Genomic DNA, 15,490 nt, shown 5'->3' on the forward strand with positions numbered 1-15,490 from the left:
GTCGAATAGAAAAAGAAAGCTGTCAGTAAAAAGGACAAATATGCATCGTTGTTGTTCTCCATCCTATCGCCAATTGAGGTCCAACGAATGACGTCTCACAACGTGCGCGGTGGTCCTGGGCGGTCAAGAAAGCCGCCGCGATCATTGCGCAGACGACACTTCTAAACCGCCAATATTGTTTGTGACTTTCACGTGTTCCACATAAATCGGCCGGAAACTGGATAACACAACGCCGACTTACCGTCCCAGCTCTTCCTTGAGTGTGAAGGCCCTGTGCAGACTGTCGAGAGATCGCTGAGCGCAACACATCTGCTCTTCCTCCTCATCGGTCAGTGTATACGACGTCTCTAACTCTTTCTCCGTACAGCTGGGTGGACTCGCGACATTGGCGTTCTTTATCTCAATGATCACCATCTTGGCTTTTGTCTCATACTCAGTTTTTTCACATTTCCATTTTATTTTAGAACTCCTGATGAAGCGGCATATCTGTGTTATGATTGTTGCGAGTTTTGTGGAATTGTATTTGTCTTATTTGTAGCATCATGCACACGTGTGGAAGTTGAGACAAAGTTGCAGCCTGTTAACAATAACATCCCTTGATGAAACGCACTGTGTTGTGTGAATTGTCTTTAGCCACACACACACTGAATAGTTTGTAGTATCCGCTGCAGATGCCAGTAACATGTCTCAAGACAACAAACCGTCGCGGCTGGTCGATTACATCTCCTTTACAAACGCACTGTTGTAAAATTAATCTCCACGAGAAACGCGGCACTGTAAAATACAGGCCTCTCGGAGAAATGCGGCACTGTAAAACACACAGGCCTCTCCGAGAAATGATGCACTGTGTCGATCGTCTGCTGTGTCGATCGTCTGCACTGAGATTTTAGACTGAACGAACAATTAAAAGGGCGGCGTCGACGAGATCTCTTAATTCATGCTCAAATCATGGGCAAGACAGTCAATCGTGCGTGCAAACCGAAAAGTTTTGGTGCAAGCTGAACGTAGTACAAACACGTGCTAAACGAACGTGCACCAGAACTTGTTTTTTCTCGGTCAACACGGGAACCACTGTACTCATTCAACTGATGAAACCCGTTTCGTACAGACCAGAGGTGTTTTGTGTAGTCCTTGAATCACATACTCGCATAGCCATGATTGCACATGTATGATTGTATTCCGACCGCTCCTCAGTTATCTTCACAAAGTTTCTACCCCACAGTTCTCTATCTCGTCTCACGATGAAGTCAATTTTCTTTCACTGTCGTCCTGTGTCCAGCTTCGATTTCTGTGACAATTACTGAATTATTTTGTTATCTTGCTGTTTTCCTCTCACAATTTGTCACTCTATTATGTTCTTTCTCACTAAATGGCCGAGGCCGAGTTTTTCCCCTAGCCCTGACTTGCTCGCCTCACAGCACAAGCCGGACTCCAGTCTCCGTCAAGGTAGTGTTTTGACAACACGGGCTCTATCTATTGCACCGCGAGCACCGCCACCTCACATAACTCTCACTGACCTTACTCCTCCCCTTCCCCCCACCTTTCCCTCCGACACACACTGACCCGCGTGCTCTGATTGGTCACGAAGTAGGGGACTGGAGACCCACAGCCAATCAGATTCCACGTGACGTCATCCGTGATATCGTGTGACCTTCGCTACTTGCATCAAGAAGTCGAGCGCGCCCCTGATAGTTTAGCCTTTGCGGGTGCGGGCTAGCCTATTTTAACGAATAATATATCTATAATATATATAAACTAATCTTAGACCGCGACACCAAATCGACACATCAACACAAGCTTACATGATCAGTGTGTAGCACTTTTCTGTATAATCTGTATAACTACACCCTACATCGGCTGACCAGACGAGAGATTCTGGTGATGGGAAATTCCAGGTAAAGCTTAGCCAATGGGAGCACAGCACACAGGAGGTGGATCGACCCCTGAACTCACACAGCTGAGAGGAGCTTTGTAACGGTCAAGCGGCGATGTAACGTTATGCCAGACGACACATGTGCTCTGACAGAGATAATGAATGGAACAAGAGAAAACATTTCCAAACGATAAACATTATGACACTGGTTGAAATCTGTTGTCGCACCCATGGACTCTCCTGGTACATCTGTACCTACCCTAACGGCATTTGCAAACACACACACACACACACACACACGCACTCACACACACAAACACACAAACCTAGATACAAAGACACACAGACACATAAAGACATTACAACACACAAACACACACACACGCACACACACACACACACACACCCTCTCTCTCTCCCTCTTTCTCTCTTTCTATCTTTCTCTCTCTGTCTGTCAGTTCGTTCGTCAGTCCCTCTGTCTATCTGTCTGTCAGTCCGTCTGTTTGTCTCTCCTCTCTCTCTCTCTCTCTCTCTCTCTCTCTCTCTCTCTCTCTCTCTCTCTCTCTCTCTCTCTCTCTAACGCCGCTCTCTCTGTGTACCAGCATACAACTGAGCGAAAAAATAAGGCCTTACAAAAATTAGGCCTTATTTCTTGAAATTAAGCTGTGTACAGACTCTCCTCGGTGTCCGCACACCCCCGTGTATACACGCAAGCACAAGACCAAGTGCGCACGAAAAAGATCCTGTAATCCATGTCAGAGTTCGGTGGGTTATAGAAACACGAAAATACCCAGCATGCTTCCTCCGAAAACGGCGTATGGCTGCCTAAATGGCGGGGTAAAAAACGGTCATACACGTAAAATTTCACTCGTGCAAAAAACACGAGTGTACGTGGGAGTTTCAGACCAAGGAAGAAGAAGAAGTTTACTTAAATGGTCCGTTGTATTTTGTTAATGTTATATTGATAAATGTGGTATTATTATTGCTCGCTTCTTTCTTTCTTTTCTTTCTTTATTTGGTGTTTAACGTCGTTTTCAACCACGAAGGTTATATCGCGACGAGGGAAAGGGGGGAGATGGGATAGGGGAAAGGGGGGAGATGGGATAGAGCCACTTGTTAAGTGTTTCTTGTTCACAAAAGCACTAATCAAAAAATTGCTCCAGGGGCTTGCAACGTAGTACAATATATGACCTTACTGGGAGAATGCAAGTTTCCAGTACAAAGGACTAAACATTTCTTACATACTGCTTGACTAAAATCTTTACAAACATTGACTATATTCTATACAAGAACCACTTAACAAGGGTAAAAGGAGGAACAGAATCCGTTAGTCGCCTCTTACGACATGCGGGGTGCAGAGAAATAAGGATGTGGAAAAGAAGACTTTTGGTAAGTGAAATAAAGGTGATGGATCCAGTCAGGTAGAAATAAGACAACAAGAAAAGAATTGGAAAACTGCAGGGAATAGTAGGGAGAGTTTTCTTGGAAGGAAATATAGGTGAAAGGACTGGTAAGGCAGAAATAAGATTAAAGAAGAGAAGTAAAGGGGTGGGGTAGCTTGGTGAGAACACTCCCGCCGCGTGAAGGCGACCCCATGGGAGCATTGCTCGCTTGAAAATTGTTTTACATAACAATGCCATGGAAAAACGTTTGTTTAACTATGAACTATAACGTTCATTTTATACAATCTGTTTTGATCCAAAAATGTTAAGTTAAAACTTAAAGGTATTTATTTTGTAGTTGGTATACATATAAACCTTTTAGTATACAATTTTATGAATAAACCTTTGACGTGTTAAGTCACAACCTAATTCGTAAAAGTTACACCATACAACCAAGGACTACTAAAAGATCTTTTAGTAGTCCTTGCTTACAACATAATTATTTGAATTTTTATTTTTTTGGTTTAAAAAAAAAATTTCATTATGTTGTTTTGAAACCAACGTAACATGTTGATCATAAGCAATACGCTTCGTACTGTATTATTCAATGGCGCAAATGCCTGCGTTACAAAATGATTTTATTAAATACTTGTTTTATTAAATTTGATATATAAATTTTGTTGTTGTTACAAATTCTGACCATGATGATAAGTCCTTAAAGACAAACTTTTCTTCCTCCTTTATCTGTTTAATAATTGAAATATTTGAATGAATAATGGTAACGGTATATATTCCCCCCTCTGCTTCTTTACCTCTGTAAACTTGTAGGGGTAGTTATTTTTCGATAATGACCCAGCAACCAAACAAATAACGACCCAGCAACAGCCTGAATCCTCGATAGTGCAATGGGTTGAGAGGTTGTTCTGTTTCGGTACTACTTTTTGCGACTGAAAAGTTCCGAACGCTCTAATGTACGAAGTATACATCTCTGGAGCAAACAATACAAACATACCGCATTTAAATTAACAACTACAGGCCTGAACACATGAATCTCCATATAAAATCCATGAGTTCGGTTGTTTTCTGAATCTAGATCAGACGTTCATCACAAGCAATTTCCCAAGGCAAGTAACTCATACTTTGTCTAGCGACAAGAGTAGTTCCCCTTCTTTTCACTCAGTTTCTTCGACAACAGACTGCAATCCGACGGTCAGTTTTCAACAATATTTCATTTAATAAACAGATCACACGCAACCAAATGCACACATCTCATCAATTTAAACAACATAAAGCGGTTTCATACACTATTTTCCCCAGAAAACTGAACTTCATACAGTTTTTAACGTGGAACACGGGTGCAAAAGTTCGTCTGCTAGTCCCATTTGACGAAAGAACATTATCCTAACCGATACCAAAACATATACAGAACACACAATATCTGCCTTTGCTGCCACAGCAGAATAACAGCATATCTGTGTACTTGATTTTAGTCCAAAATAGGAAAACTGACAAGAAGTGTTAACAGAATGGAATGATTTGCACGGAACTATACAACCGCGCATTAATCGATCGCCTGCGCAGGTTGACTGGTTGAGTGAATAGGATTCGATCAAACTTTCGCAAAAAAACTCCTCTTTTCTTTGAATAACTGAAGAAAGGAGGAATAAAGAGGTTACACACCTCGTCTCAGTGATTATCAAAAATAATGGTCTCAGTTCGCGGTCATGAAAAAGCTCGCTAAAGCTCGCATTTTTCATGATCCGCTAACTTCGACCATTATTTTTGATAATCACTGAGACTCGGCATGTAACCTCTACATATTATTTGGTTCGGTGTTTAAAGAAAGGAAAAAACAAGTCGCGTAAGGCGAAAATACAACATTTAGTCAAGTAGCTGTCGAACTCACAGAATGAAACTGATTGCAATGCAACGCAGCAAGACCGTATACTCGTAGCATCGTCAGTCCACCGCTCACGGTATAGGCAGTGAAATTGACAAGAAGAGCGGGGTAGTACTTGCGCCGAGAAGGATAGCACGCTTTTCTGTACCTCTCTTTGTTTTAACTTTCTGAGCGTGTTTTCAATCCAAACATATCATATCTATATGTTTTTGGAATCAGGAACCGACAAGGAATAAGATGAAGGTGTTTTTAAATTGATTTGGACAATTTAATTTTGATAATAATTTTTATATTTTTAATTTTCAGAGCTTGTTTTTAATCCAAATATAACATATTTATATGTTTTTGGAATCAGAAAATGATAAAGAATAAGATGAACGTAAATTTAGATCGTTTTATATAAAAAAAAATATTTTTTACAATTTTCAGATTTTTAATGACCAAACTCACTCATTAGTTTTTAAGCCACCAAGCTGAAATGCAATACCAAACCCCGGCCTTCGTCGAAGATTACTTGACCAAAATTTCAACCAATTTGGTTGAAAAATGAGAGCGTGACAGTGCCGCCTCAACTTTCACGAAAAGCCGGATATGACGTCATCAAAGACATTTATTGAAAAAATGAAGAAAAAAAACGTATGGGGATTTCACACCCAGGAACTCTCATGTCAAATTTCATAAAGATCGGTCCAGTAGTTTATCAATCAATCAATCAATCAATGAGGCTTATATCGCGCATATTCCGTGGGTACAGTTCTAGGCGCTCTGCAGTGATGCCGTGTGAGATGAAATTTTATACGGCCAGTAGATTGCAGCCATTTCGGCGCATATTTACCTTTCACGGCCTATTATTCCAAGTCACACGGGTATATGTAGACAATTATTAACTGTGCCTAAGCAATTTTGCCAGGAAAGACCCTTTTGTCAATCGTGGGATCTTTAACGTGCACACCCAATGTAGTGTACACGGGGGGAGGGTTCGGACACCGAAAAGAGTCTGCACACAAAGTTGACTCTGAAATAAATTTCCGCCGAACCTGGGATCGAACTCACGCTGACAGCGGCCAACTGAATACAAATCCAGCGCGCTACCAACTGAGCTATATCCCCGCTCTACACACACACAGACACAGACAGACAGACACACACACGCACATACACCACGACCCTCGTCTCGATTCCCCCCTCTACGTTAAAACATTTAGTCAAAACTTGACTAAATGTAACAAGTCGCGTAAGGCGAAAATACAATATTTAGTCAAGTAGCTGTCGAACTCACAGAATGAAACTGAACGCAATGCCATTTTTCAGCAAGACCGTATACTCGTAGCATCGTCAGTCCACCGCTCATGGCAAAGGCAGTGAAATTGACAAGAAGAGCGGGGTAGTAGTTGCGCTAAGAAGGATAGCACGCTTTTCTGTACCTCTCTTCGTTTTAACTTTCTGAGCGTGTTTTTAATCCAAACATATCATATCTATATGTTTTTGGAATCAGGAACCGACAAGGAATAAGATGAAAGTGTTTTTAAATTGATTTGGACAATTTAATTTTGATAATAATTTTTATATATTTAATTTTCAGAGCTTGTTTTTAATCCGAATATAACATATTTATATGTTTTTGGAATCAGCAAATGATGGAGAATAAGATAAACGTAAATTTGGATCGTTTTATAAATTTTTATTTTTTTTTACAATTTTCAGATTTTTAATGACCAAAGTCATTAATTAATTTTTAAGCCACCACGCTGAAATGCAATACCGAAGTCCGGGCTTCGTCGAAGATTACTTGACCAAAATTTCAACCAATTTGGTTGAAAAATGAGGGCGTGACAGTGCCGCCTCAACTTTTACGAAAAGCCGGATATGACGTCATCAAAGACATTTATCAAAATATGAAAAAAAACGTTCGGGGATTTCATACCCAGGAACTCTCATGTCAAATTTCATAAAGATCGGTCCAGTAGTTTAGTCTGAATCGCTCTACACACACACAGACACAGACAGACACACACACACACGCACATTACACCACGACCCTCGTCTCGATTCCCCCCTCTACGTTAAAACATTTAGTCAAAACTTGACTAAATGTAAAAAGGAAAAAAAATTACTATGATATTTTGTTTATACGATATATTGGTGGTTTTTTTTAGATGACGTATTTGACTACTTCGCTACGCCGTGTACAACAACGTCCAACCTGGCAAATGATCCGTTCACCCAACCTCCGTACATCAGTCTACCCCACTCCTAAGTCGGAAAACCACAACATGGTACTTCACACCTTACACGGCAGCCTCGCCGTAACACCCCCTTCACATGGTCAACATTGACGCCAACCCTCTACAGCCAGCCCGGGTCCGCATAATGCCACATCATCGGTATCTACACCGCCCTTCAACTCGAGGGCTATCAACGAAAGACCCCGTCGCCTTATCCGCAGTGTTACGATATCCATCCACTCTACAAACTTATGTGACCTCAACCAAGGTCACGCCGGCGTCACATTCTGAACACATACCTCACCGACGCCGGTCACTACAAACGAACACTGCTGATAAACACTCCGGTCTATATCTTGTTTGTTTGTTTGTTTGTTTGCTTAACGCCCAGCCGACCACGAAGGGCCATATCAGGGCGGTGCTGCGTTGACATATAACGTGCGCCACACACAAGACAGAAGTCGCAGCACAGGCTTCATGTCTCACCCAGTCACATTATTCTGACACCGGACCAACCAGTCCTAGCACTAACCCCATAATGCCAGACGCCAGGCGGAGCAGCCACTAGATTGCCAATTTTAAAGTCTTAGGTATGACCCGGCCTGGGTTCGAACCCACGACCTCCCGATCACGGGGCGGACGCCTTACCACTAGGCCAACCGTGCCGGTCCGGTCTATATAAACACTGCACAATACAGAAGACCTAGTGCACAACGGAGGTTCAAACAATGACATTACCTCATTACCATTTCCAGGACAGCGACTACGTTTTGGCATCATTCTACGCGTCACAAAAACCTCGAAGGACCTCACTCGCCGGACAATATCTTCCGGACAAGACACCATCATTCAGCGTACCATCTTCAACATCAACCTGTTGTTGGATTTCCGACTTAGTCAAATACGACTCATTGTGTCGTTAACTTTAAATTCTCCCTCCCCATAGGACCCCCTCAAAATTCATCGATCACTTGCCAAGGGGGCCCGGTAGCTCAGATGGTAGAGCACTGGACTTGTGATCGGAAGGTCGCAGGTTCGAATTCGGGCCGGGACGGACACGGGTCAACTTTATGTGCAGACCCAGAGACGGAAGCCATGTCCCACCCCCGTGTCATCACAATGGCACGTAAAAGACCTTGGTCATTCTGCCATAAGTGCAGGTGGCTGAATACACCTAAACACGCAAACACCTGGGTAGCGCGACTCCGTTGCTGCTAGCTTTCCACTGGGAGGAAGCGACCCGAATTTCCCAGCGATGGGACAATAAAGTAATGAAAATGAAAAAAAAAAAATGAAAAATGAAGTTTGATATTGATAGTCATGCAATGTATTATACATATTATGATGAAGTTGTGATAGTTGTCATACCTTAAACAAAACGGAGGACCGTTTTCGCGTAGGGCGGAAGGTACTATCACACGGTGCAAATTAGGATTTTAGAGTTTAAAGCGGATTTAGGTTTTAACGATAATCGTAAATATTATATATGGAATTTAGTTAATAGTACTTTACGAGTTGTACAGTGAGATTGAAGAATAAATTTAGCAGCCAAGGGGTCACTTAGTACATGAAAGATAGGTTCCAACGTTTAAGTAATAATGTATATATAAGAATTAAAGTTAACAAGGCCAAAGTTTGTTGATGATAAGGAGTTATGAAGAACGTTATGATAGATTCGGTTTAATAAGAGATAGACTGGCACCCGAAGGTCACGAAACGCAGAATAGTTAATCAAACGAATAGCCAATCAAACAGAAGAATAAGAAAAGACAGAAACGGATATATTATAGGATTACAAATTAAATATTCGCTCCCTCAGCTCTAGCCTATCCGTAGGGATACACTCTTTGGTCCTCACTACAGCGGGCGAGTACATTCCTGTCAACGCAAAGTGCACGCGACTCGGACAGCTTTGTGTCGGGCTTTGAAGTGTCGTCAGCGGGCACGTCATGTGTTTAATCTCAGTCACTCGGTCACTCGACTTGTTGACACGCCTTGAAGTGACGGTGAACAGCTGTTGGTTCACCAGACAGCTCTTGGCTAGTCATTTTTGTGTGTGCTTTTTATATTTAGTCAAGTTTTGACTAAATATTTTAACATCGAGGGGGAATCGAAACGAGGGTCGTGGTGTATGTGCGTATGTGTGTGTGTGCGTGCGTGTGTGTGTGTGTGTAGAGCGATTCAGACTAAACTACTGGACCGATCTTTATGAAATTTGACATGAGAGTTCCTGGGTATGAAATCTCGGAACGTTTTTTTCATTTTTTTGATAAATGTCTTTGATGACGTCATATCCGGCTTTTCGTGAAAGTTGAGGCGGCACTGTCACGCCCTCGTTTTTCAACCAAATTGGTTGAAATTTTGGTCAAGTACTCTTCGACGAAGCCCGGGGTTCGGTATTGCATTTCAGCTTGGTGGCTTAAAAATTAATTAATGACTTTGGTCATTAAAAATCTGAAAATTGTAAAAAAAAATAAAAAATTATAAAACGATCCAAATTTACGTTTATCTTATTCTCCATCATTTGCTGATTCCAAAAACATATAAATATGTTATATTCGGATTAAAAACAAGCTCTGAAAATTAAATATATAAAAATTATTATCAAATTTTTTTTTTTCGAAATCAATTTAAAAACACTTTCATCTTATTCCTTGTCGGTTCCTGATTCCAAAAATATATAGATATGATATGTTTGGATTAAAAACACGCTCAGAAAGTTAAAACGAAGAGAGGTACAGAAAAGCGTGCTATGCAGCATAGCGTAACCACTACCCCGCTCTTCTTGTCAATTTCACTGCCTATGCCGTGAGCGGTGGACCACGAGTATACGGTCTTGCTGCGTTGCATTGCGTTCAGTTTCATTCTGTGAGTTCGACAGCTACTTGACTAAATATTGTATTTTCGCCTTACGCGACTTGTTTTCTTCTTTTTTTGTCAGCCAAATTAAATTAATTTTGTCTGAGAATAGCTTGTTTCCCTCGTAAAACTGAGTGTTATACCGGTAAAATCCCATTATTGACCACGGGTTTACATGCGATATAATCTCCTTACCAAATCCTACTTTTAGCGAATGGCTCATCATGGAAACTGTTCGCAAGACCAAACACAGGCTTATTTTCTCCCCCCCCCCTTTTTTTTTGGGGGGGGGGGGGTTGTTCGCGGGTTTTTCAAGTCTTTGTTTAATTTTTTTTTTGATTCGTTAGGCAAGTTGCTTTCAATCAGTGAACGTTAGGCAAGTTGCTTTCAATCAGTGAACGTTAGGCAAGTTGCTTTCACTCAGTGAACGTTAGGCAAGTTGCTTTCAATCAGTGAACGTTAGGCAAGTTGCTTTCAATCAGTGAACGAAATGAACAAGAAAGGTTCTATTTTCATACACTCGTGTCATAAAATGGCCCCTCCGATCTAACAATGCCGGTTGTCGCATGCAAATTTTCCCCGAGACGGTTACTGTCTGCAACCACTGAACTGCATTTACAGACAGTCGCATATAGCCATAGAGGGCCCCACAGGGGCGGTATCATCACGATCACGGGAAGGGAAATTTTAGCTTTCACGATCACAGTTACCTTGATTTTTGTTTTCACGATCACAAACACCTTGACGAATAGAGGATCATAGAGTGATACAGCTGTGAAAAATGTACGTTGAAAATAAAATGCTTTGCATTAATGCCCATCACGATCACGAAAACAAATGACGATCACGAAAACAAATGACGATCACGATCACGAGACTTGATTTTTTTGTCATCACGGATCACGGGCAAAGTCCCATCACGATCACAGAAATGGAAATTTCGGCAATCACGGTCACAGAAAGGTCAAAAAACGCCAATCACGATCACGATTTTAAACCCTTTGGGGCCCTCGCCATAGACTTGAACTGTTTGTTTCTTGTCAATTGTTCATTATTTTGTAACACGGGATTGCATCATAGTTCAACTTTGCTGAGTGGTGTATCTCTGGCCGTAACGGTTTTCACTTCTGAGCCGATTTGTTGCTGTTTTACCCGCTACTGACACCGGTACAAAACATGGACATTTAATACACCGCCCGCACTGAGCTCAACCCCGACCCTCCCCACGATCGTCCGTCTAATTTGATGCAAGCTAAGGGGGGTAATTTGCTCCACCCCTGCCCGGACAATCGGTTGACCAGACGGGTGGATGCTGACGGCGGGCGATGCAATAGGTGGCAGCCGGTCTCCCTCTGTGCTGACACGAATCAGGATCGGGGATGCGAAATGCGTAACAATAGGTGTTGTTTAACGCCCGTACGATAAAACCACTATTGGGGCTTGGAGTATGCACTGTATGGTGTCATCAGCGTTGTCATAGTGAACCCGGCAGAGTTGCTGATAGGTCGAGTCATCGTTCAAATCATCACGCTTAGGTCGTCAATCAACAAGACCTTTTTTCATCAGTGAAAACAGGATTTGGGCTGTTAGTGTCACAACTCTCTCTCTCCCCCCCCCCCCTTTCTCTCCCCCTCCCTCCCCCTCTCTCTCTCCAATCCCTCCCTCCCCCTCTCCTGAGGGAGGGAGGAGGAGAGAGAGAGAGAATATTATATTCAAGTGAGTCATTCACTATCAGGGCGTTAGGAAAGTAAACATCCACTTCATCAACATGATATATGTCTCGTCTCATATTTGCATGTGAGCGTTTTATCACTCAGATGACACAACTCTCAGAACAGTTAGTTAGTTGTGAGGGAAACCTCACAGAAACTAGAAGCAATGAAATATCAACAGAACATAGGGATTACAGGCAGCACTTCTTCTGAATTGCAAGTCCGATTAAAATAAAACAGATTTATGCGTCTTGTTGGCCGTAAAATACATAGTGAAATGTTCAAGAGGAACAGCGCCTCAAAGTGAAAAACATTAGAAATCAAATCAATGGTGTCGTGGAATTTTGGCGTAACTCGTTTTAACCATGTGTTGAGGAGAAGGACAATATTGATTATTTGTATTATTGTAGCCAAGGGCCGAACTGGCTACTAATTCGTTTTTATGTCTTCTGTCCTTTGTGTCTTGCGTAAGTTTTGCCGATCGCTTTATGTTTTCGATATGCTCCGACACCTCTGCAGTGATCGTAAACGCGCTCAGTCGTCTGTGTCCACTAGAAACTATAGTCTTTGTTCCTTTGACGTCAAGCCGCTCTCCCAGGGAGAGACGGGTGTTTCGGGCTCGCAGCTGGGGTCAGTTACGAAATTTTATGACCGAGCCGGGGCTAGATTCCCGGAAGATGTTGTTTGATGCACTCAGATCAAAGCTCCATTAAGAGGGTGGTTTTTTTTTTTTTTTTTTTTTCTTCTTTATTCTGTACCTGTTCAGACAAATCTCGATATACTCAAAGAACAGTAATATTTCGAGAGAAAAAAATGTTACTAGCAATGCCTCACAGAACTTTTTTTTAATATATTTAGTTTGAACAATTTCGTTTATAAGTGGCTAACTATATATTGTTCAAAATTCACAACATCCTCTATCTATCACAGGTTAATTAATAAATAGATGCCCACAATGGGAGAACACAAGTAATTCTTCTTCAAAAGTTTCAGGTGAAAAACACAATATATCTAGAACCTATGATGACGATGAGTTATAGTGTTAGACGCTGATAGCTTGAGGTCGAAGAAATAATGAAGACAGGATGACGAACAGCAAATGTTGGGACGACGACGATCCAGTGACGACAGGTCGACGTAGACAATAGGTACAGCAGGTTACACCAAGTGGTTATTCTTCATCGACGAACAGGTTAGCGAATTCAGTGTAGATATATATATAGGTATACAAATAAAACAGCTGATCCAATCCTCGGTGAAGAGAATTCAGTGTCTGCCTAGAATCTTTCGTACATGACTTCATACATACACTCTTGTTTTGCAAAGGTGGGCTTTTACTTGTATGATTCAGCAATGTATACAGTCATACAGGGATCATGGGGTATGACTGTCTATGTGTCATGTTTACCATCACAGAATCGTCCAAGCTTTCAAATGCGCTAACGGCACCTTTCAGACTTGGGTACATTATTAAAAGTAAGCAGCTTGTCGCTTTTTTTGCTAATTTCGCTGAATTAATTTTGCCAATTAATGAAGGAGTGCGCAAAAGAAAAACACACACACGGGTGATTTACAAGATGCAGATCTTTAATAGGCCGCAAATGTTCATAGATTCATATCATATGCAAAAGGCTTTCGACTTTTTTTCTTCTTTTTTTTCTCTTCTCTTTTTTTTTTGGGGGGGGGGGGGGGGGTCAGCTTTTTTTTTTTCAAGAGGGTGTTAGAATGTCGCTTCCTAGTTTCAGGTTGCGTGTGTGTTTGTAAGATTGTGATTTGTTGACTTGCTTGACCAATGAGATGCCATGTCAGTCTTGTTAGCTAACGTTTGATTGGTGGCTTTGCCCACACCTTATTCTACAGCATTTCACCATTTGAGATTTTAGGGAGAAGTGAGAACTATCTGAGACAGCTATGCTATGCTAGTATGCTAACTTAATAGTTCTGTCCCCAGAACGACGTGAGTATACGCTAGGTTCTGAGACAGAGAGGACGTACTTGTTTTGTACCCTGTTATGATAGAGACATACCGACGTAGATTGCATTTTTACTTGTGTGGCCAACAGGAATTAAAGAGATGTGAACCAAAAGTCATGGTTTTCCAGAGTTTAATTTTGCATCAAGTGATTCGTCGGTCTGTCTGTGCCAGTGAACTCCTGTCTATCATTCCATACACGTGTGTAAAGTCCAAAACAAGAGCAAGTGATGTTCGTTCCGTGCAAGACACTAAAGAGGCACCCACATGGTGTACTCCTAACTTCGGGGTCTACTGGCTGACAACTTCACCTACCTACTACTTCCAAACTCTTATATCCCCCTCCTTCCACCCCATCACATTATGAAGTAGTGTTTATACTTCTTCTTGATATGAATAGAAAGATGAAAGAATGTTTAATCACGTATCATCAATCATATTTAACTTTTTTAGAGAAAATTTCTCATGGAGAATGATTTACTGAATCTAAAGCACAAAAACATCAAACTCGCCAAGAATCGAGTTACGCCAAAATTCCATGACGACATCAAAATGATTAAAATCATAATTTCAAGCAAACCCCCCCCCCCCCAAAAAAAAAAAAAACAAGACTGGCTACATGTGAAAAACAGTAGCAACATCATCACCATGACCACCAGCAACATGAACAACAAAAAAGACACAAAAGACAAAAAGTACTGACTTTCCAAGAATGTCCCTGGGTTCGTACGTGGCGTAGAATTCCTTGGCCTGGTCCTGACGAGGCAAGTCAGAGTCGGGTTCATCCTTCGTCATCTTGTGATCTGCGTCCCCTCGCTCTGTCACTGCCCGGCTGTTATTTGATTGGTTGATGTATCCGGTGTCCCCGCTCGATAGCCCGTCCACTACGCCGACTGTCCAGTTGCCATTTATATCCATAAACTGGGGATGCTTGACCAGGGCTTTGAGCGTTGCACAGCCACACTGCCTTCCCCACGCTTCTGTGTTGTCCTGCTCCCCGCCCCGGCCTCTTCACTGCCCATACCTGCACACCGTCACACCATGACACCGTGACACCATGACAAAATTAAGAAGAAAACAAAGAAAGAGAAAAGAGAGAGATAAAAAAAAAAAAAGCAACAACAAAAAAAGCACAACAAATTTACACATATATATTATATATGCTTCCTGGGTGTTGGACGACTTGGAGCATCACAAAAGTATGCATCTTTGAAACTATTGGGAGGTTTTGATTGAGACTTCATGTCATCCTCAAACACCATCGAACCTTCCAGTTTTTAAAGGATAATCTTTGTAAACAAACAAATAAACCGTGACATCATTTGAACTGCACAGTCAGTCAGGATGTTGTTGGTTGTGGGCAGACCCATATGGAATTAAAGAAAGTATTTTACGATGTTTATCCCTATTCGGATGGGGTGGGTCGTGTACGACCAATACTTTTTACGCTGAATCCTTCTTTAGAAAGTATGGGTCGTACACGACCCACGACCCAGACTGTGTAGTTCAAGGCGTCCCACAAAGGCACAAATGGCTTTAAGGAAAAACTACCTCATTCAAAAATTCC

At 41.8% G+C, this 15,490-nt stretch overlaps 1 protein-coding gene across 3 annotated transcripts in view; it reads right to left on the minus strand.

Moving 5' to 3' along the window:
* LOC138976846 (phosphorylase b kinase gamma catalytic chain, skeletal muscle/heart isoform-like) overlaps positions 1-14,948 on the minus strand; it is a 60,900-nt gene extending 45,952 nt beyond the window's left edge. For 2 of the 3 annotated variants that reach the window (XM_070349737.1, XM_070349735.1), the window contains exon 1: positions 14,627-14,948. In XM_070349737.1, the coding sequence (XP_070205838.1) occupies positions 14,627-14,841 (215 nt within the window). In that variant the 5' untranslated portion in view covers positions 14,842-14,948. Of the gene's footprint in view, positions 1-241; positions 1,389-14,626 lie in introns of those variants that run through there. The other variant, XM_070349736.1, reaches the window with a different exon arrangement.
* Positions 14,949-15,490: the final 542 nt, after the last annotated feature.

The sequence above is a fragment of the Littorina saxatilis genome, linkage group LG9 (assembly GCF_037325665.1).
Source record: "Littorina saxatilis isolate snail1 linkage group LG9, US_GU_Lsax_2.0, whole genome shotgun sequence".
In the NCBI taxonomy this organism is placed as follows: domain Eukaryota; kingdom Metazoa; phylum Mollusca; class Gastropoda; order Littorinimorpha; family Littorinidae; genus Littorina; species Littorina saxatilis.